Raw genomic sequence first — 21,826 nt, 5'->3', positions numbered from 1 at the left:
ATGGAGGTTGCCATGGAGTCTAGAAGTTAAAGAATTAGTCTCGCTGGTGGCTTCTGGAATGATAAGACAATCTTGGGCTTGTTGGCGTAGGGATGAAATTCTTGTCTGAGGGAGCTTCGATACCTGAAGTTTTGTGTCTGAAAGTTCTCTGATGAACACTGGAGACTGGACTGGTATCTTGGAGTTTCCCCAGGTCTATAACACAATTGGAAAAAGGAGCCACTGGCATGAACAAGTAGATTCCTGGAAGGTGCAGTGATGAGCCAGTCATCCAATATGGGAATACCCAGAAAAGTACAGTTGTGTACGCTTACCATAAATGTAGATGTTCAAGTGTATTCACTGTTGCAGTCATCACACTTGTGTTATCTGCCAGGGGTAGCCCTCAGTCAGCCCGAATACCAGAGGCTTAGTATTTCTGTGCAAGTTGCTGTCACTCAAGGACTGACATCAGGCCATTAGTGGTATAAAAACAGGCAGCCAAGGCCATTACATCAGTTTTTCTTGCTCCAAATGTCAGCAGCCCCCCAATAGGGAGCTAAGTTATGGTGGAGTAACACCACCAGTAGAAAGTAAATGCCAATAGCCCTGAAAGGGTGAGGAAGAGAGAGAGAGAGACAAGGGGGCTGAAGTGTGGGAAACTAGGACTCCAACAGTGAATACACTCGAACATCTACATTTATGGTAAAAGTACACAACTGTACTATGTTCTTCATGTTTCAATGTTGCAGTCATCACACGGGTTGATTCCCAAAGCTGAAGAATGGGTGGAGGTAGTCAAGAAGAGTTGGGGCTGGCTAGTATGCCCTGCAGGACTGCAGCTGCAAAGCATGCCCTGGATTTTGAAAAGATAGGCAGGTGGTAATGCTTAGTGAAGGTATGAACAGAACTCCATGTTGCAGCTTCCAGGATGTCCCTGGTAGGGACCCCACTGAGAAAGGCTGTAGAGGTTGAAGTTGCCCTAGCAGAATGTGTTCTAACCCCCAGTGGGGGTGGTTTCCCCATGGGGTTTGTAACAGAAATGGATGCAGTGTGCTATCCATTTGGAGATGGTTTGTTTTGATATGGCTTTGCCCTCTGCCCCTGGTGCAAAGCTGACTAGTAACTGGTCAGATTTCCTAAAGGGCTTAGTCCTATCCAGGTAGAATCTGGTCTGTGCACATCTAAAGAGTGCAGGATCCTTTCCCCCTTACATTTGAGGTTTAGGGAAAATCGTGAGCAAATGAATAGATTGGTTGAGAGCCACACTGGACACCACTTTAGACATTAAAGTTGGATTAGTCCTGAGGAACACCCTGTCAACATGAAAAATGATGAAATGTTCCACAGCCATAAGTGTTTGTAGCTCAGACACTCTTCTAGCTGAAGTGATGGCCAGAAGCAAGGCTGTTTTCCAAGAGAGGAATTTTAATTCTGCTGAAACTGCAGGCTCAAATGGGGGAGCGTGAGCGTTTCCATCACAAAGTTAAGGTCCCAAGGAGGGGTAGGGGCTCTTCTTGGTGGCCTTAAGTTGTTAGCCCCACTCAAGAACTGCTTGATGAGAGGGTGTGAGAAGAGAGGTGGCTCAGTGCTGTAATGTGCAGAGATGGCAGAGGCATGGATTTTAATGGAAGAGAAGGATAGGCCCCTGTGGAGTAGCTCTGCTAGGTAATCCAGGATGAGAGGTAAGGAGGGTTGTGCAGGGTCATCTCCTTTAGTCTGGGATCCAGGAACAATACCTTTTCCACTTGTCAGCATAGGATTTTCTAGTACTAGGTCGTCTGGCTTCACCATATGACATCCAGGACCTGTTTGCCTAGGCTGGCCACTGGAGGAGAAGTCAAGGAATAAGCCAGGCGACTAGGTTCAGGGTCTGCAACTGTGGATGCAAGCATTCTCCCTCCTGCTGAGTCAGGAGAGTTGGAATCTGGGGGAGATGCCATGGAGGCAATGGGGATGGACTGCGCAGTAGTGGGTATGAGTGTTGGCATGGCCAGTCTGGGGCAATCAGGATTGCCCTTGTTCTTTCCTCCCTTACTTTGACCAATACTCTGGTAAGAAGAGGTAGAGAGAGAAATGCATAGATTGAGAAGTTTGCCCAATGGAAGGATAGGGCATCCACTTTCCAGGCCTTGCTGTGAGGTTCCCTGGTGCAGAATTTGCTGAGCTGGTGGTTGTAGGGGGAGGCAAACAGGTCCACCTTCGGGGTACACCATTTTTGGGTCACAAGGCTAAAGGTGTTGTGATTTAACTGCCACTCGTGTGGGTCTAGGAGATTTCTGCTTAAGTTGTCTGCCAGTGTGTTTTGGTTGCCTGGCAGGAATTGAGCTTGCAGGTTAATATGCATGGCTGAGGCTGTGTTCCAAAGGGTCATGGCTAGCCTGCAGAGTGAGTAAGAGTGGGATCCCCCCTGTTGATGTACCACGTTACTGTGGTGGTGTCAGTTTTGATTAGTAGAGTGCCTGGAGAGAGCAGGGATCTGAAAGCTGTCACAGCGTGAACAGCTAGCATTTCTTTTTGGTTGATGTGCAGATGAATTTGGTTTGGGCACCAGTGGCCCTGAATGCACCTGCTGTCCAGGTGAGCTCCTCAGGCATAGTCTGATGTATCTGTGGTTAAGGTCTGCATGGCATGGGGTTGTGAAAAGGGAAGTCCCTTGTTGTGGTTGCATTCTGCTGCCCACCAAAGAAAATCTTTCCTTTGACAAGGTATCATAGGTATAATAGTCTCCAGGTCCTGAGAATGTTGACACCAAAGGCTTTTTAAGTACCACTGAAGATTCCTCATATGCAATCTGGCATATGGAATTAGTAGAATGCAGGAGGCCATGAACCCTACAGCTTGCAGGATTTTCCTTGCGAATAACTGTTCTGGTGGCCAGTTGAGAGAAGTAGCCTGTCAGACTTGTTTTTCTGGAGTTAGAAATGCCATCTGGGATGCTGTATCCAGGCTTGCTCCCAGGAATAAATTTTTTTGACTGGGGACTAGTTTGGATTTCTTTTCATTGATAGTGTACCCCAGTGAGGTTAGTAGGTATTTTACAAATGTCAGGTGCTGTAACAGCTTTTGCTGACTGTCTGCCTGAATCAGGCAGTCGTCGAAGTAAGGGTAAATTTGAATATTTCTTTGTCTGCAAAAAGTAATGGCTGGAGCCAGGCATTTTGTGAAAACTCTGGGAGCAGTAGATGAGCCAAAGGGAAGTGCAGAGAACTGATAATGCATAGATCCTGCCCTGAAAAGCAGATATTTTTTGCAAGAATCTCTGATTGGGATATGCAGACATGCCTCTGAGGTCTAGAGTGGCTAACCAGGCATCTTTGGACAGCATAGGGAGAAGCTGCTACAGAGTGAGCATTTTGAATTTTGGTACCACCAGGAAGGTGTTTAGAATAGACAGATCTAAGATTGGGTGCCAGGTGCCCTCTTTTCTGGGTACCAGTAAAAGTCTGGAATAGAAACCTTGGCCTATCTGATCTGCAGGAACAGGCTGAATTGCCCTCATGGAGAGCAGGGAATGAACTTGGTTTTGTGCCTCTGCCCACTAGTTTGGAGGATGATCTGGGAATCCCTTTGGGGTAGGCAACATGTGGAAATAAAATTTGTACCCCTGGGACACTATGTTGAGGACCCATCGATTGTTGGTGATGGAGGCCCAGTTTTTTGCAGAGGCGCAAGCTTTCCTTCTAGAGGCACAAGCCGATGGGCAGAGGTGAGAGGAGGAGTTGAGAAGTCATTGGGAATTCTTTCCATAAGGGGCTGGCTTAGCACTCCCTGGTTTAGAAGTGGAGGTACTCCATTGCTTAGATCTCTGCATACCCCGAGGTTGCTGTCTGGGGGGGGGGTCTGTTTCCCCTAGGTCTAGTCTGAGGTGGCCTTGAGGGGGCTGGAAAGGACCAATGTTATGAGGGGCAATGCCTACTGAATCTTGGAGGCTGAACTTGCAGAAAGTCTAGCTGTCTGCATGGACTTAACTTTTTTGTCCATCTTTTTTAAAACCTCTTCTGCTTTGGTGCCAAACAGATTGTCTTTGTTCAGTGGTGCATCCAATAATTTTGATTTGACATGATCTGGCAAGGTCTGTTCCTTAAGCCAAGCATGCCTTCTAAGTACAGAACCTGTGATTACTGCCCTGCAGGATGCTTCTAGGGCATCAAACCCACATTGCAGGGTAGGCTTACCGATTTGGCTTGCATAATGCATAAGTTCCTGTAAATCTATTTTCTGCAAAGTCAGGGATGGTAGATGATGATTGTTTAATGAGTTCCTTGGTATATTGCTGGTATTTCAGCATGTGGAACTGACAATTTAATGCTCCAATGGCAAGACTTACAGAGGTATATACTTTTTTCCCCTATCTAAGGCTTGAGAATTCCGAGGGGGTGGGATTCTTAGCTGTGGTTTCTTTTATTCCTTTAGGCCCTTGGGAGATGACCTCTGGGTCAGCAGTAGGATTCTTGAAAAAAATTTGTGAGAGTCAGGGACTCTAATACCTGTCAGGTTTCCTGGGAGCAAGAGGTAAATTATCGGGAGTTAGGCTGGATTCCATAAAGACATTATCCACAACATCCAGAACAGGAGTGATAGCTAAGGGTCTGTGCTGTAGTAAATCAAAAAATTCCCTGAGTCTCTTTTTGGAACGAGGATAATCCCTGACATTCCCAATGGAAGTACTCTCTCAAAGTATGTAGGGTTTCACCAAAAGAAAAATTCTCTGGCGGAGAGGCAGAAGGAATGGATTCCTCTGCATCTGAATCCTCATAAGCAGATAAGGGCATGTCTTCATAATCAGAAACCTGAGTCGTTGAATTCTTGGTCAGATAAAGCTGGTGGGGACAAGTCTCTTTTTCTTTTAGCAAGGGAAGGCTGGCTTCCCCTAATCAGCATGATAAGGTCTTCTGCCATTTTAAGCATCTGTGACTGTGGCAGGGAAGCAGGTGCCTGAGTTTGGGTTGTTGGTTTTTTAGGCGTAGCTCATACTCTGGGCCTTAGAATCTTGGTAGTTTTAGAAAGAACTGAAGACGTGAAAGAAGTCATTGGTTTATGCCAAATATCGGTAGTGCGAAGAACTTCCTCAGAAGCTGGTGCCTGCACAGTGGCTCCGGACCCATCCAAGGTAAAGACATCTGCAGGTTCCGTATTCAAATAAGAGTCTTGTGGCATACCGGACTTTGAACGGGTCTCCGCAGCGGCCTGCGAATCCATCGATGTGGGCATCTGGGGCCTCACTGAGTACCAGCGAACTGGCGACTAGCTTAATGGAAGCGTTGTTGGCAGTTTTGGACCTGTGCGGTCTGTCTCTGTCTTTATCCTTACGTTTTTTCAGATCATCGGTAGTCAGATGGCTTACCAAAGCCATTTCAGAATATGGAGATTGACAGCGAAAGTATTTAGTTACAATAAGGGCCCAACGACGAATGGTTCAGGCATTGAACAAAGCCCAAAACCAGCAACGAGGGACGTTGTGGTCTGGGCCTAAACAGGTGATGCAGTAAGAATGGAAATCTCAGTGTGGTATTTGCTTTCCACAGGTGAGACAATTGTTAACTATTTATGACATCAGTTAGAGCAAGAAAAAAGGATCCCCAATGGGGTACTTAGCTTTAGAAGACTTCAACTTCAATTTCGGAAATGAAAACTCAGGTATTGGCCGAACGGCACTCGTGCAAACTGGTTCTGCTTCAGGCTCCTTGGCAAGAAAGACTGATGTAATGGCTTCAGCTGCCTGTTTTTATACCACTAACAACCTGAAGCCAATCCTGGAGCGACAGCAATCGATGCAGAAATACTAAGCCTCTGGTATTCATGCCGACTGAGGGCTACCCCTGGCAGGATGACCCAAGCAAGATGACTGCAACAGTGAAACATGAACATCCTTATAGCTATAGATGAGCTGCCACTACTGCCATACGCTTGGTAAACAAAGGGTAGAGCTTTGAATTGGAAATGTCTGGCTCCCAGCTGAAAAAAAAAGGTACCTCCTGGAACATCAGTCCATTTCTATGTGGTAATGTGCATCTTGGTGTTTCTCCTCAGTAAGGAAAGAATGGACTGAACCATGACCATCTAGAATTTTGTTTGCTTCACAAACCTGTTCAAGCAGCTTAGGTCCAAACTTGGCCTTAGGACCCTGTTTTTCCTTGGCCCTGAAAAGGATACTGAGTAAATTCCAAAGCCTCTCTGGTCTGAGGGAACCTCTTGGATGACTCTATTTCTTAGAAGCTTCATTTCTGAAGCAGCAACATCAGAAATCCTTTTTGTGCAAGAAAAGAAGGATGTGTAAAGGAATGAAATAGCCTCTAGTTATGATCCTCTGCACACACTTGTCTTGAGTGAAGGATCCCAAGTTGCTAGGTGGCATGGATAAGTGCCCCTCAACCAAATGCCTCCAGAGTGAGACAGCTGGGCAACCACAACCGTTCAGGAGCACTGGAAAGCTTTCTTTGAGAAAGGACCCATGAAGCCTTGGATCTGCAGGTCACATCGTGTTCCTTGGGCAACATCCATTATAAGAATTTCCCCTTCTGCCTCAGAGTTCTTTCTCCAGAAGTGTCAGATGCAAAGTCCAGGGGATTTTCAAAGCCAAATTCTCTTTCCTTCCTTCTGGTTTCCCAATAAGGTCCTCTGAGGGGTAGAACATTTGATCCCTATAGCAGATAAGGATTTACCATCTTTCTCACTTGAGATACCCTCTTTAACCTCGGGACCAAACAAGAGTTGATCTATCATATGGGACATTGGGAAAGAATGTCTTAAAATGTTCCAGAAAATCACATAGCTGCATCCAAACATGTCTTCTTATGGAAATACCTGTGCTGGCTGCTCTAGACACACCCTCTGTGAAATTAGAGGAAAGGCACATAGAGGCATTAGATAGTGACCGCAGAGTAGCCAACTATGAAACAATGGATTTTCTTTGATCCACAGGCAAGGTCCATGGGAGAGATTTGGTAATTTCCTTTGTCAAATTCTTCTGGAAACGAGTAACCCAAGCCAAATAAATCAGCACTCTCATCAAAAAAGTACGTAAGTAGCACACACGCTTCCCAAAACTGTCCAACACAAGCAATGCCCTATTTGGTGGATAGACAGAGGAGCTTTCTTCTGCAAGCTCCTTCTTAGTCACTGCTGCTGCCACTACCATAGAATTTACCACAGAAACCTTGCTCCAATGGCAACAACCAAAAACTTGTCTGGATTTTCAGGAGTAGGCTCAGCTGTGTCCAGTTACTTCCTTGCTTGGGAGATCAGGTCTACCACCTCATCAGTCAGGGGCACAACCCAAGAAGTAGATAAGCCAGAGCCCAAAGCCGCAAGAGAAATGATTCCCCCAGAGAAGACACCTGCAGTCACTACCACTGAATCTACTACAGGACCTTCACTCCAATGAGGATGGTCTTGGAGAGCAACCAAAAATTTGTCTAGCTTTTAGGGAATGGGCTTAGCTGTGTCCAGTTCCTTTCATGCTTGGGAGGAGATCTGGTCTACCATCTCATCGGCTGAGGGTGCTACCTAAGAAGTAGAGGGGCTACAGCTGAAAGCCTCAGGAAAAACTGATTCCTCTGGAGAAGGCACCGTGGGGGACCGATCCCTTCTCTGTCTGAGAAGTCTGAGAATCACTTTTAATGAGACATCAAGGAAGGATCTGGGAAAACCTTCTGTCTCACCAAAATCAGTGCTGGTGGTAGTGGATTCCTCAGGGGAATTCAAGTGTCTCCTCTTACACCTGTGTTTGCAGAGAAACTCTTCTGCAGGTTGTTCAGGATAGGACTCAAACTTGACAGTCTCTCTTGGTAAAACAGACCCAAGGATCACAGAAATTGGCTGTCCCGACAAGACAAGGACAGTAGGTTGCAGACCTTGGGAAATCCTACGAGGGAATGCTGGATCCAGTTTCAAATGGGTAACTGTTCACAGCCAGTGTGTGTACTCCTCATGTACTACTTTGGTGACAAGGATGAATTACTTGGCTTATGTTACTCGTTTCCAAAGGAATTTGACAAGGAGAGACCCAGCTCTCAGACAGGAGTGCCGCCTGATGACCAACTCCCATAGTAGCAGCCTGGGTGCTGTATTGACTGCTTCATAACTACATTTTAAGAAATGCTTGCCTCACTCCATACCAATTTGGAACTGGTTGGAAAGTAAGCTTTTTAAGGGTTTTATCCTCCACCCCCCCCCCCCACAACTATATTACCGCTGCTCAAGGACATTTTTATCATATTTCAGATTATGGGTCTAGCAGTTCACGGACTTAAAAGCCAGGATTTCCTATAGTACATACTGTTTTTAACAGATATATCAGTCTGCCTTCTCAATGTCTGGGAAGTTTACAGTGCTAAGGAGCCAGTCTAGCTCTCTCAGCAGACTCCAGGGGACAGAGTCCACGATGTTTTTTTGTTTTGTATAAAATAATTTATGAGGGTCTTAACCCTATAGCAGCAGTCGGGGGGGGGGGGTCATGGGACTCGTGGATCTGGTTCCAGGGAAATAACTACAAATGTATCCACAGGTGATCTTCCTGGACTGGAGGTATATAGCTACAAATTTGGGAGGACCCATTCCAGAAAGGTCCAGAAACCTATTTTGGGAAGCAGAAGCCTCAGGATATAGACACTGAAAATACTCTCTCATAAATGAAAGAGTATTCCCAAAGAATAGATCTTCTGTGATGAGTCACAGACCACAGTGCCTTCATTATCTGTGTCAAATGCTAGACGCAGGACATGTGTGACTTGTCTAGTATCTCCTCCACTTCTTCAGTAGTAGTTAGAATCCCTCTAAGGACAGAGCTCTCACTTCCTATTTGGGAGGGGCAGAACTCAATGTAGAGGGTCAATCAGGCTTCAGGCTATGAAAGAATTGCATAAACTAACAAGCCAAGCTTAGGTTGATGCTAGTGGTTAAAGACCTCCCAAGAGGCAGCAGTTTAAGCTTGGCGAGATCTGGGCCTTACGTGTCTAGGACTTGAGGGTGGTGCTTGGGGCTTGGACTTCCTTGCTGGCATGGTAGTTTTCCTCAATAATAATTCTGGGGATATTGTTCTCCCTTTGCTTGGCAAAAGGTGACACTGAGATGAATGCCCAGTTTACACCAACAGCTGAATGGAGTGGCTCATCTATACTCTAGTGGGATAAGCTTCAGCTGATGGCAAAGTGGCCTCAAATGGTGCAGCACCAGAGGCCTCAGAAGTAAGAGGGATCAAGGCTAGTGCCTGCTTGACTGACTGTCTCCATGGAGTTGAAACCCTTAGACTTCAGAGCCATGAGTAAACTTTCCAGTTCAATGATCTTAAGATTCTCCTCTGGGGGCTCACTTCTCTGGTTTCTTTCTTTGGAGGGAGTCATCTGCACCCCTCTGTTGTTGGAAGTCAGAAGACATGACATTTTGCCTAACAAGGCCTCAGGCTTCCATTTGGTTAGGTACTCTGAGTGTCTACTGTCTTTTCTTAATAGTCCTAGGATGGAAGTGTTCCCTATTGAAATGTTGACACTTGAAATGTCTAGTGCCAAGAAGCCAAAACAAAGGCAAAAAACTCAGGAAAAGAACAAATCTTAAAGCTCATTCTTCTCCTTTAAATTTAATTTTTTGTAGGGGGGTATATGACTCCCCCCCCCCCCCTTGCACCCTCCAATGCTGGGGGAAAGCCCGCACACCATACCTCAGAAAAATGGAATACTCCAAGAAACTGCAATCTCAGACTTAGCATATATAAGTCCGTATTTCAGACATTCAGTCTCCTGTGTTTTGGGACTCACTCTAGCAGGTCCTGATATTTCAAATAGTTACTGAATGCAAGCCCCGGCAAATATCACAATAACGACATTTTGTTCTAGAGAGAGTACGTACCGAGAATGGTAATAGTAGTCTTTGTGAGGAACCTGGTATTTACAGGCACACCTCCAAGGATGGTGTTCAACACCCAGGCATCCTAAATATCAACATGAAAAATACCTGGCAAAAAACTACTACACAAATTAGTGTTATAAGGAAGTAAGGAAGGCTCTCCAATATGGTATTCATCTGCTCAATCTAGTCACAGGCCCAGAGTGGACTATAACACACGTTTCTTGAAGCATTCACCAACACAGTAAGATAGAACTAAAGATGGTACAGATGGATCCCACCTACAACCGGGTAGCGGAAGGAGTCCAAGTTAAAGTGATGTCAACCTGATTTAGTGAGGATGATGTTCAGCTCTGAAAACTCAGACATCAGACTCTGACTGTAACAGAGGTTCTTTTAGGTTATCACTGCAATGCTGACTCAAAGAACAATAAATCCAACAAAAGACAGTTAAAAAAAATTAAAATCACTTAACTGTCATTTGTCGTACCTACTTTAATGTAATTTCTTTTGATGAAAATGACGATGGCATGATAGGATGATCCCTTCTAAAAACACAGATTTTGAAATCTTAAAAATGAACAATGATTGCTGGCATAGTTTTCACATAGGGAAAAACATGCTCGATCATCACAGCTGACATGTATAAAACTTCAATAAAAAAAAAACCCTGTTTGTTTTTCTATTAAAGTTTTATACGTGTCAGCCGTGGTGGTCAAGCTTGTTTTTACTCATTGGATTTTATTTTGTACTAACTCAAACTTCTTCAGGAATACTTCTGTTTGCTGTTCATTTAAGTTTTCACATACACAAAAATAAAGCCAAACAAAACACAGCCTAAATAACATTTCTAAAATCCAGGTATTTGAAGAAACTCTGTATCCAACCTTTATATTAAAAAGGTGGGAAGTTTAAAGATCCAGGAAGCATTAAGTTATGGCAAAATGTGCCATAGAGATGACAAAGCCCTCCACATGACTATTTCAAACTGTTACTCATTTTAAATAAATAAAAACATATTCCCTTTACAGAATGTGTACGTGAGAGTCATTAAACAAATTATCTAGAGAAACAAGTATGATGCCCCTTCACTTAAAATTAGGACTACAATTATTACACAATTTCTGTACCTTAGGTTTCTTTCCAAACAGCCATAACTTGCCCTTAGCCTTTGATACTGTAAGTTTTGGATCAATCTTTCCTCCTATGTCTTGCTTCGGAGTATTACTGATGGCTCCTTCAGAAACTGTTCGATAGATATGTTGGCTAAAGTCTTCAAATGGAAAATCTCCAGGAGGTTCAAACCCCGATTTGAAAGCTTCTACCACAATCTGGGAGTCCTTCAAATGAAATAAAATGTTATCAACAATGAAGTACTAATTTTATTAACCAAAGTTTCCTCAACTAGATTTGTTCAACTACAATCACAGACAGAAGTATGAACCCAAGGGAAAGTTTCAGGTTATTAGCCACTTATTTGCACATCATCTTCAGGAAATACCAAATGGGAGATTACGACGTGCAAAAAATCAAGTCTATTGTCAATACAAGTGAACTTCTGAATACTCAAAAATAATAATACCCCTTCTCACACTAACCAATACACATCAGTGAACTCAGAGATGGAGTTTTACCTCACACCCTGTACATCATTTTCTTCTAGCAGCATCTTTATCTACCACTGGGGTGCACCTGCATAAAAAAACAGTACTTCACAGCATTAAGAGCAACAAGCTTAAATGGAGTCACAGTACAGGTTTGCTGAATAACTGAACTCTTGCCTCAACTAATCATTCCTAGAAACATACCTGGTACAGTAATAAAACCTTTCCCATCATAACTCATGAACGGTTAATTTGCCCCCAGCAAGTGGTTCTCTACATAAGAGGTCTGAACAGGCAGGTATGACCTTATCCCTAAGCAGTATTCTACCTTCAACCAGGTAGACGCCACAATATAAACAAAAAATGATAGACAACAATTGGCTTAGCTTCTGGTGTCAGACCAGGGGAATCAAGTATCGGTCAGTCTATGATGACAATGTCAACAGGCTACACTGCTTTGCCAGATGGTCTGCACCTGCTCCTCTAGACTTTTGGATACTGGGAAAGGCGCTTGCCTCCCCATAGTGCCTTTTTTAGGCAATGTCAAAACAACTAAATTTCCGACATAGCAAAATCCACTTGAGGCAAACTCAAGGTTCTGCTGCTTAATGCTAGGAGTCTAAACATGAAGCTGCGCTTCCTGGAAGCACTCTTCACCTTGAAAGATTCTGATGTCTGTGCAGTCACAGACATGGTTCAAGGCCATGGACAGCATCCTGCTGTGCAAGCTACAATGTTTTCCACACATTCAGACCTCAAAGTGAGTGTGAAAGAACCAAAGGTGGAGGTGTATCCATCTTCACTAAAGCCAAGTACACCTCTAGACTGGTCAAACAGTGTGACTTTCCCAAACTACTCGATGTCCAATTAACTACAGGCAAAATACACTACCACAGCATTGCTAGCTACAGATCCCCCCACCATGAACCAAGAAAAGCACACTGCCTACCTGGACTTACTGGAATCACTTGCCATACAGCCCAACACCTTAGTTGTGGGTGATTTTGTCTATTCTTCTGTCAACTGGGTGACATACACAAGTGCAAACACATTCAGCCAGAAGTTCCTGGACTTTGTCAATTTAAATGCACTGGAACTGTTAGTTTGTACCTGCAACAAGCGGCTTACACGTCCTAGACATGGTATTCACCAACATGGGGAGTCACTGCACTACCCATGATGCCTTCCTTGGCAAGGTCGGACCATAAAGCTGTCTCATGTGAAGTAACTATTGGGCCTGACACCTTCACAGGAAATCACTTTTCAGAAGCTAACTACAAACTACTAAGTGATGGTATACAAAGTTTTATACCCCTTCTACACAGAAGTGTACTCGGATCCCCCGTATGAACACTTAAGCAACTGTATAGACATCTGTATCTGACCGGATCAAAACCAGGTCCTCCTGAAAAACAAGCCACCCTGGTGCACAAGTGTAAACAGGTTATATAACAAGAGGAAGAAACTGATGTCTAAGAATAAGAAGGAACTGACTCAGCAGAGGAAGAATTACCTCTACAGCTTGAACAAGCAAATAAGAAATCTTGTAAAATCCTTTAAAGCTAATTACAAAGCTAAAATAGTATCCTTAGCTAAGGATAATCATATGGCATTCTTTAACTATGTAGGAAATCCAAAAGGGAATGCCTGTGTGCTAAACTGGTAGTAGATGGTACCACTCATACTGCACCAGAGGAAATTGCCAACCTGCTAGCTAACAGATTTGGCACAAACTTCATCCCCCCTGGCCCCACCAACCATACCCAAAGCACACCCGACAAAATGGTGGGATGTTGACATAATGCTTCAAGTGTTTACCTTATACACAAGGTGCTGGGTTTGACTCTCACATGGATAACTGGCTAGGATTAAAATGGTCCACAAGGGGAGCTAGCCTAGTACTAATCTATGAACCAGTCCTCGGTCTAGCATCTCTGGACATCAGGTCATATCTGCGCTCTCCCAAGGCTAAACATACAGCCTCAATGGGACCAGATAATATCCCAGGTGCTTACTAGGCAATCTAAAACAGGACCTATTGGATTCAGTTAGTGTTCTCTTTAACCATAGCCTGAGAACTGGCTTTGTTCCAGTGGAGTGGAGAACAGCAACAGTAATCCCCTTACACAAAGGGGGACGCATCAACCAACCCTGGGAACTACAGACCCATAAGTCTAACCAGTCTCATCTGCAAGGCCATGGAAAGAATCATCATGGATCTCATCAACAAGGACACAAGCAACCTTCAAAACTCTAGACCCAACCCAATCTGACATTTTTAAGGGTAGATCATGATTATTAACCCTAGTAGACTTATTTGATAAAGTCACCAAAGCCCTGGATGAAGGTAAAACAGTGCATACTGCCTATCATGACCTGGCCATCATTTCTGACACAATCCCCCCTCAGGTATCATTGAGAAAATCTCCTAACTAGGAATTAACCCGTACTTTAATAGATGGGTAGACAACTGGCTCACCAACAGAACACATACTGTCAAAGTTGGTGACTCAACCTCTACCAGAAGACCTGCCACCAGTGCCGCACCACAAGGATCTGTGCTGGGGTCCTTTACTGTTCAGAATCTATTTCTTGGAAGTCCAGGCTAAAGTAAACAGCCATTGGCTTACCAAGTTTGCTGATGATTGTAAACTGGGTGCAAACATGGAGTCCCCCACAGATGTTAACATACTACAGGGGGGCTAACACTGATAACAATTGGTGCCAAAGCCACAGTCTAAAACTAAATGCAAAAAAGTGCACTATTATTCCCCACTGGCAAAGGGGAATTTCCGCTACTTACAGTATTGTCAACACCCCCTTAAGTTCAAACCTAGTCATGTGTGACCTGGGAACACAGGTAGATAGCTATCTGAACTTCTACCATCAAGTTTCCACTGTGGAAAGGAAAGCCTTCTACACTGAGCAACTCATAGTTAGGGGCATCACATCCATGTATAAGAATGTTATAACCCCACTGTACTCGACCCTCTTTAGACACTAATAGGGCACAATGCTAACTTTTGCATGTACCTCACCAGACACCTGCAGCAGCTGAAGAGACCACGGTTTCTCACTAAGAGAACACAGGGCCTCCAAACCAGGACATACGTGGATAGACTGTAAGCTCTGTCACTGTACTCTGTATGGTATAGGTTGCTGAGAGGTGACTTGTGTCTGGCCTACAAGGCAGTCTCTGATGCTACCCTGATGGAAATGCTGTACACCTACAAACCTAATGGCATAAGAGTACTTGCACTAGGGATCTTAACCTAGCCTGTGACACTAATAGAACATGCTGGAGAGAGAGATAGAAATAGAGATATCTCCCAGAAACTGCCACTCCTCTGGAATAAACTTCCAATTCATGTGAAGCAGAGCTCCTCACTGACTTACTGAAGTGCAACCTAGACAAATGGATGGGAGACTGCAAATTCACCCCAGGGGTATTCGGTGTTGATCACAGACTCACACTGTGAATTACATCCAACCTAATATGGACACAATTGGGGCAATTTGGGATTAACATGGCTAGGCTTGTAAGGGCTCTAGGGCCACTAGTCTGCTAACCTCCTATGAACCTGTGAAGCAGGGGTTTCAAATTGCAGGAATTAGTTCCAAATTCACATTAATGGCTGTGTATGATATACGAATCAGACTGCATACTGTGGACTAAAGCTAGAAGAATGTATACTGCCACAACAGCATGAGATCACACATTGTCACAGGATAACAAAGTTTTTAGACAACACCATACTATAGCACAACTTAAACATAAAGGCTCAATTAACTGCATATATACTTGCTTCTATACAAATTCCTCCATTCCATACTACTTTACTGTGTCAAATATAAACAGGTAAAGAAAAATAGCTACAATGGCACTGATATGTATATGTATAACACAGAGGATTATTAGTGGTTTGCTGATCATAACCAGCTTATGTGTTCAAGACATGGATGCCTATAAATTCACCCTCAGAGCCCAGCTTGAGAGGTGAATCTTGGCATCCATGTCGAGAACACAATCAAGGGTCATGACTGGAGACCCAGTCACAGCTCTTTGTAGTACATGGAGCTTTACCTGCTCCATGTACTACTAGATACAGAAAACAAGCACTCAAGTTACAAAAAGTCAGGGACACATTACTAGAACAGACAGCAGGCAGAAACAAATATTTTTTTTATTCTGCCTCTGTTGTTTGCTGGTCAGTACTGGCAGATTTAACTGCCTAGCATGATACCCAATCTTAAAAAGTAAATCAGGAGATGTTTAATATTTGTTAAGCTCAGGACTTGGGCTACTGAAAATACTTAACTGATTTGTCTTTTTTCAAATATTTGAGCGTAATCACCATGCTCCATGCACTGCATATATAATATGTATATAATATATTCACACACATGCACATCTAATAACTATGTTCCTATATATTTATACATCATATTTTTAAATATAGCATACAGCTGTATACATGTGTGCATGAATACATACATATATACCTTTTCCTTTTTTGCATATTTGTTGAGTTCATCTTTTGGTTTCTTTTTTCTTCTTCTCACCAGTTTTTTTAATCATATTCTGAATTACCTCTTCCTTCATACACCATCAGTATAAATACCTCATACTTATTTTCACACATTTCCTTTCTTTTTCTCAATCATCTCTCTCCTTTCTTTTTGGACACCTATACTTTCCCTTAATTCTTCCAATAAACTCTTCTCCTGGTACTATGTCCTCTGTTATTACCTATTCCTCTGTCTCATTTTCTTGTATTCTTGTTTTTCTGCTTCAAACATTTCACTGTGCACCTTGTTTTCAATCAATTTGGGGCAATCAAACAGCTTTGGGACTGCTGCTGTATCAAATGGAAAGAGACTATCACTCCCCACATTTCCTGCAGAAAGGCTTACAGTTTTTTCTTGAATGACCAATATCCCCACATTGCCCACACATTCTTTTATTATAATCTTGCATTAAATTTTAATAGTCCCTATAAAAACACACTTTAGATAATCCCAGTATTTTATATTTCCTTCTTTCTCGTTTAATATAACATTTGAAAAGGGCTATTTTATGTACTACCATTGTCACTGTTACCCATATTTCCCACACACTTATCCACACATTTCTTTCAAACACTTTGTATTATGTACCTTCTGACAACTACTTTTTTAAAATTAACTCATTTCAGTTTATCAACTTCCTTCACAACCTTTCAGCTATAAAAAATATCTGAAGTCACTTTGCGAAAGAGCTCATTTTCCAAATGTATTAGAACCCTAATATCAGTAATATCAAACCCTAAAAGCAAAATCAAATTATGTAACACATACTGTCAATATATTGTTCATTGTTTTGTTATTCTTACCACAGGCCTTCTTTCTTAAAGTTATTTCTCTGTTTGTTCATGGATTCCCTTCCCCATACTTGTGGTCCTTTTCACTTGCATTTCTCTCCATATCTGCTGCACATGATACTCCACTTCTGACTAATCTTCTTACAGTACTTTCGATTTCAGCACCTTGTTTTTCATAAACCTTCTCTGCCTCAATACTGAATGCACCCTTAAAGTAAACTACTCCAATGGATAGACACTAGATCTGCTCCCATATCACTTCCATTCTACATCTCCCACTGATGCTACTCCTCTGCTCCCTCTCCAAACTCCTCTCCAATAAATCTCTCAACTATATCTCATCACCATGTTTTTCTTTTTCCATCATTCTTTCCAATAACAGCATCACCAATCCCTACAGCTGTGAAAATTAACACCTGCCCCTCCATTAATTTTTTTCCACTCAGAATTTACTTCACCTCTGTTTGTACATGTGCTGTTGCTGCCTTCCACCATCACAGAAGTCTTGAGTCCTGGCAGCAGCCCTCCAGCGCCACTTAGTGACTTGAAAAGATTAGTAGTAGTTCTTCAGTGTTCAAGTCAAATTTCCCTCCAAGCAGTATAAATATCACTTTAGGTCTCCCCTGAAAAGAGGTCTCTGGCCTAATGGGACTAACTCTATAAACAAAGTGCAAATAAAATTAAAAATAAATAAATAAAAAGACAAGAGTCTGATACATTTACGTGCAGCATTTAGAGAAAATATTATTTATTTATTTCAATCTTGATCACACCACCCTGCTCTGGTTTAAAAATTACCTTTCCAACCACCAGCAGGCCGTAAAATGGATGGACTCAATATCTCCCCTCCTTCCAGTTACTTTAGACATACCACAGGGCTCTACACTTGGACTGCTGCTTTTCACCTTATTTACAAACAATCTACACAAAGCCACACTTCACGCAAACTTGGTACAATATGCTGACAATGCCACACTAATTTGCTCAGCTTCCTCTCTCCAAATCCTTCAAGGAAAAAAAAAAAGTACAGTTGTGTACACTTACCATAAATGTAGATGTTCGAGTGTATTCACTGTTGCAGTCATTACATTTATGGTAATCTGCTGGCAGGTTGCCCTCAGTCGGCCTGAATAACAAAGTCTTGGGTCCTGCATTGGTTGCGGTCTCCTCTTCCATGACATCAGGTCGTCAGGGGTATAAAACATGCAGTCAACGCCATTTTATTCAGTTTTTCTTGCCTCAGATGTCAGATGTCCCCCAAATGGGGAGCAAAAAAAAAATATATATATATATATATATATATATATATATATTTATAAATAGTAAATATATATAAATGCACTTTTAGAAACATAAACTTTACCGTCATCTAAAAGCAAATACACCACAAAGGCTTTTGAGTATAGTGAAGGAAAGAAAAGGTATAGAAAGGGGGATGGCGGGTGGGTAACCCGGACTGCAACAGTGAATACCCTCGAACATCTACACTTATGGTAAGTGTACACAACTGTACTATGTTCTTCATGTTTCACTGTTGCAGTCATTACATTTGTGTAGAATCCCAAAGCTATGGATGGGAGGATGGAACTAAACAGCATTAGGGGTGGCTATAAGGCCCTGCAGAACTGCAATGGCAAAGCCTGCCCTGGATTTGGAGAACAGCGGCAAATGATAATGCTTTGTGAATGTATGAACAGAGCTCCAAGTAGCAGCTTCTAGAATATCTTTGGTTGGTACCCCTCTCAGAAAAGCTGCTGAAGTAGAGGCAGCCCTGGTGGAATGTGACCTGATCCCATTGGGCAAAGGTTTACCATGGTGCAAGTAGCAGAAACGAATGCAGTGGCTTATCCACTTAGAAATAGTCTGCTTTGATATAGCCTTCCCCTCTGACCCTGCAGCAAATGCTACTAGTAGTTGCTCAGACTTATTTAGAGATTTGGCCTAAGTAGAATCTTAGTTGTCTGTGTACGTCCAATGAATGCAGAATCCGCTCCCCCTTGTTCTGCGGGTTTGGGTAAAATGTTGGCAGGTGAATGGTCTGGTTAAGAGCCACACTGGATACCACCTTAGGCATAAAAGAAGGATTGGTCCTGAGGGACAGCCTGTCCGGGTAAAATATAATGAAAGGTTCCACTGCCATGAGAGCCTGTAGTTCTGAAACCCTTCTTGCTGAAGTGACTGCCAAGAGAAAAGCTGTTTTCCAAGATAGAAATTTTATATCTGCAGTAGCTGCTGGTTCAAAAGGAGGCAGGGTGAGTTTTTCCAGCACAAAATTGAGGTCCCATGCAGGAGTTGGTGATCTTCTGGGAGGCCTTACATTTTTGGCCCCTCTATGATACTGCTTAAGCAAAGGATGAGAAAAGAGGGGAGGCTCTGTGTTGTAATGAGCCGAGATGGCAGAGGCATGGATTTTTTTGAAGAAAAAGATAGGCCCTTGTCAAGCATCTCAGTCAAATATTGTAAAATCTGAGGAATATTGGGCTTTGCTGTATCTGTTCCTTGTGCTTGGTTCCAGCATATGATTTTCTAGTACTAGGCCTTCTGGCTTCCAGAATGACATCCATCACAGATTTACTGAGAGGGGTTGTTGGAATAGTTAGTTGATCAGCCATGCTGCAAGATTCAGAGTTTGGAGCGGAGTGTGCAGAATTTGATAGTTCTGCTGAGACAGTAGATGAGGTATTTGAGGCAAGTACCATGGAGGAAGCTGAGACATATTCCTTAGAAGTGGGTACCAGGGCTGGCGAGGCCAGTCCGGAGCTACTAGGATAAATTTTTTCCCTGTCTGACTTTTAGTAAGACCTTCGAGAGTAGAGGCAGCGGGGGAAAAGCATAGACTGATAGGTTTTTCTAGCTGATGGATAGGGCATCCACTTTCCATGCTTTTTTGTGATGAGTTCTTGTGCAGAATTTGTCCAACTGATAATTTTGGGGAGAGGCAAATAGATCTATGTCTGGACTCTCCCATTTCTGTCTCAACATGCTGAAGATTTGTGGATCCAGTTTCCATTCGTGTGGGTCCATAACTTTTCTGCTTAGGTCATCTGCCAAAGTATTTTTCTCTCCTGGCAGGAATTGAGCTTGAAGATGCACTTGGTAAGTCAAGGCTGTGTCCCACAAGGCCATGGCTAGTCTGCAAAGGGGGTAGGAATGTGTACCCCCTGCTTGTTTATGTACCACATAACTGTGGTGTTGTCCGTCTTTATCAGTAGTTGTCCTGGATGAAGTAAGTCCTTGAAGGCCGTCAGAGCATTCTGAACAGCTAGCATCTCTTTCTGGTTGAATTGCAGATGCATTTGGTTTGGGCTCCATTTGCCCTGAATGCATCTCCCTGCCAGGTGGGCCCCCCAAGCATAGTCTGATGCATCTGTAATTAGGGTTTGGGTGGCAGGGGGTAGAGTGAATGACAGTCCCTTGTTTTTGTGACATGTCTCTGTCCACCAAAGAAACTCTTGTTGTAGGCAGGGAATGAGAGGAATCATTGTTTCCAGACTGTGACAATGTTGACTCCATAAGCTTTTTAGGTACCATTGAAGTTTCCTCATATGCAATCTCGCATATGAAATTAGTAGAATGCAGGATGCCATGAACCCCAAAGCCTGCAGAATTTGTCTTGCAGATAAGTGGGTTTTTGTTGCCATTTGTTGGAAGTATGTTGTCAGTTGCCTTTGTTTGTTTGGCATGAGGTAAGCCATCTGGGCAGTTGTATTCAAGCTTGCACCCAGGAATTTAATTATGTGAGAGGGTACCAGTTGTGATTTCTTTTCGTTTATGGTTTACCCTAGGCATGCTAGAAGCCTTTTTAAAAATGCCAGATGTTGAAGAAGAGTGTCCTTGTCCTCTGCTTGAATAAGGCAGTCGTCCAGATAAGGATAAATTTGAATGCTTCTTTGTCTGCAGAATGCAATTACTGGTGCCAGGCACTTTGTAAAGACCCTGGGCGCAGTAGATAAGCCAAAGGCAGGGCAGAGAATTGGTAATGTATAAAACCTGCTTTGAAGTGGAGGTATCTTCTGCATGATTCCCTTATTGGGATATGCAGGTATGCCTCTTTTTAAGTCTAGAGTTACTAACCAAGCATTTTTGCCTAGCATAAGCAATAGCTGTTGTAAAGTCAGCATTTTGAATTTTGGAATGTCCAGGAAAGTGTTCAAAATCGATAAGTCCAGTACTGGACGCCATGAACTGTCTTTTCTAGGTACCAGGAAAAGTCTTGAATAAAAACCTTGTCCTTTTTCCTTTTCTGGTACTGGCTGAATAGCCCCCATATCCATGAAGGACATTATTTGCTTCTGGGCCTCTGCCCACTGGTTTTGTGGCAGATCCGGCCATCTGTTTGGAATTGGCAAAGTATGGAAATGAAATCTGTACCCCTGGGATATTATGTTTAATACCCACTTGTCCTGGGTAATTAACTGCCAATTTTGAGCATGAAGTGCTAGTTTTCCCCCCAAGGGTGTTGTCAAAAGATAAGTGCTTGGTGATGGTAGAGGAAAGTCATTGAGACTGCTTACTGTAGGGTTGTGCTTTGTTTCCTCCGGATTTGGAGGTGGAGGCACCCCATTGCTTTGACCAGTAAGAACCCTGTGATTGGTATCTGGAGCCTTTTGAGCGCCTGGATTTGCCTTGAGTGGCTCTGTTGGACATAGGAAAGGACCAATTTGTAGTAGGCCAGTGTCTACTGAACCTGGGTGGCTGCACTTGCAAGAAATCTTTCACAGTTTGCATAGATTTACCTTTGTCTTCCATTTTCTTTAAAACCTCTTCTGCCTTATTACCAAACAGAGTATCATGCTGTAAAGGGGCATCCAGCAATTTAGCTTTAACATGATCAGGCAGATTTTGCTCCTTGAGCCAGGCATGACTTCTAATCACAGATCCAGTAACGGCGGCCATGCAAGAGGCCTCCAAGGAATCAAAGCCACATTGCAAAGTATGCTTTCCAACCTGTTCTGCTGCATGCAATAATTCCTGTAACTCTATTTTCCACACAATCAGAAATCAACATAATTTTCTGTTTCAGTAAGCCCATAACATGCT

General features: G+C 43.1%; 1 protein-coding gene across 1 annotated transcript in view; it reads right to left on the bottom strand.

The window, feature by feature from the left end:
* Window positions 1–21,826, bottom strand: part of FNBP1L (formin binding protein 1 like) — an 879,562-nt gene that overhangs the window by 431,702 nt on the left and 426,034 nt on the right. The window contains exon 4 of the mRNA XM_044086824.1: window positions 10,953–11,162. Within this exon, the coding sequence (XP_043942759.1) occupies window positions 10,953–11,162 (210 nt within the window). The remainder of the gene's footprint in view (window positions 1–10,952; window positions 11,163–21,826) is intronic.

This window comes from Protopterus annectens, chromosome 10.part0, assembly GCF_019279795.1.
Source record: "Protopterus annectens isolate FY-2018-M chromosome 10.part0, PAN1.0, whole genome shotgun sequence".
Lineage (NCBI taxonomy): Eukaryota > Metazoa > Chordata > Ceratodontiformes > Protopteridae > Protopterus > Protopterus annectens.
The sequence above is the reverse complement of the archived record's forward strand: the minus strand, read 5'-3'. Positions and strand labels throughout refer to the sequence as shown.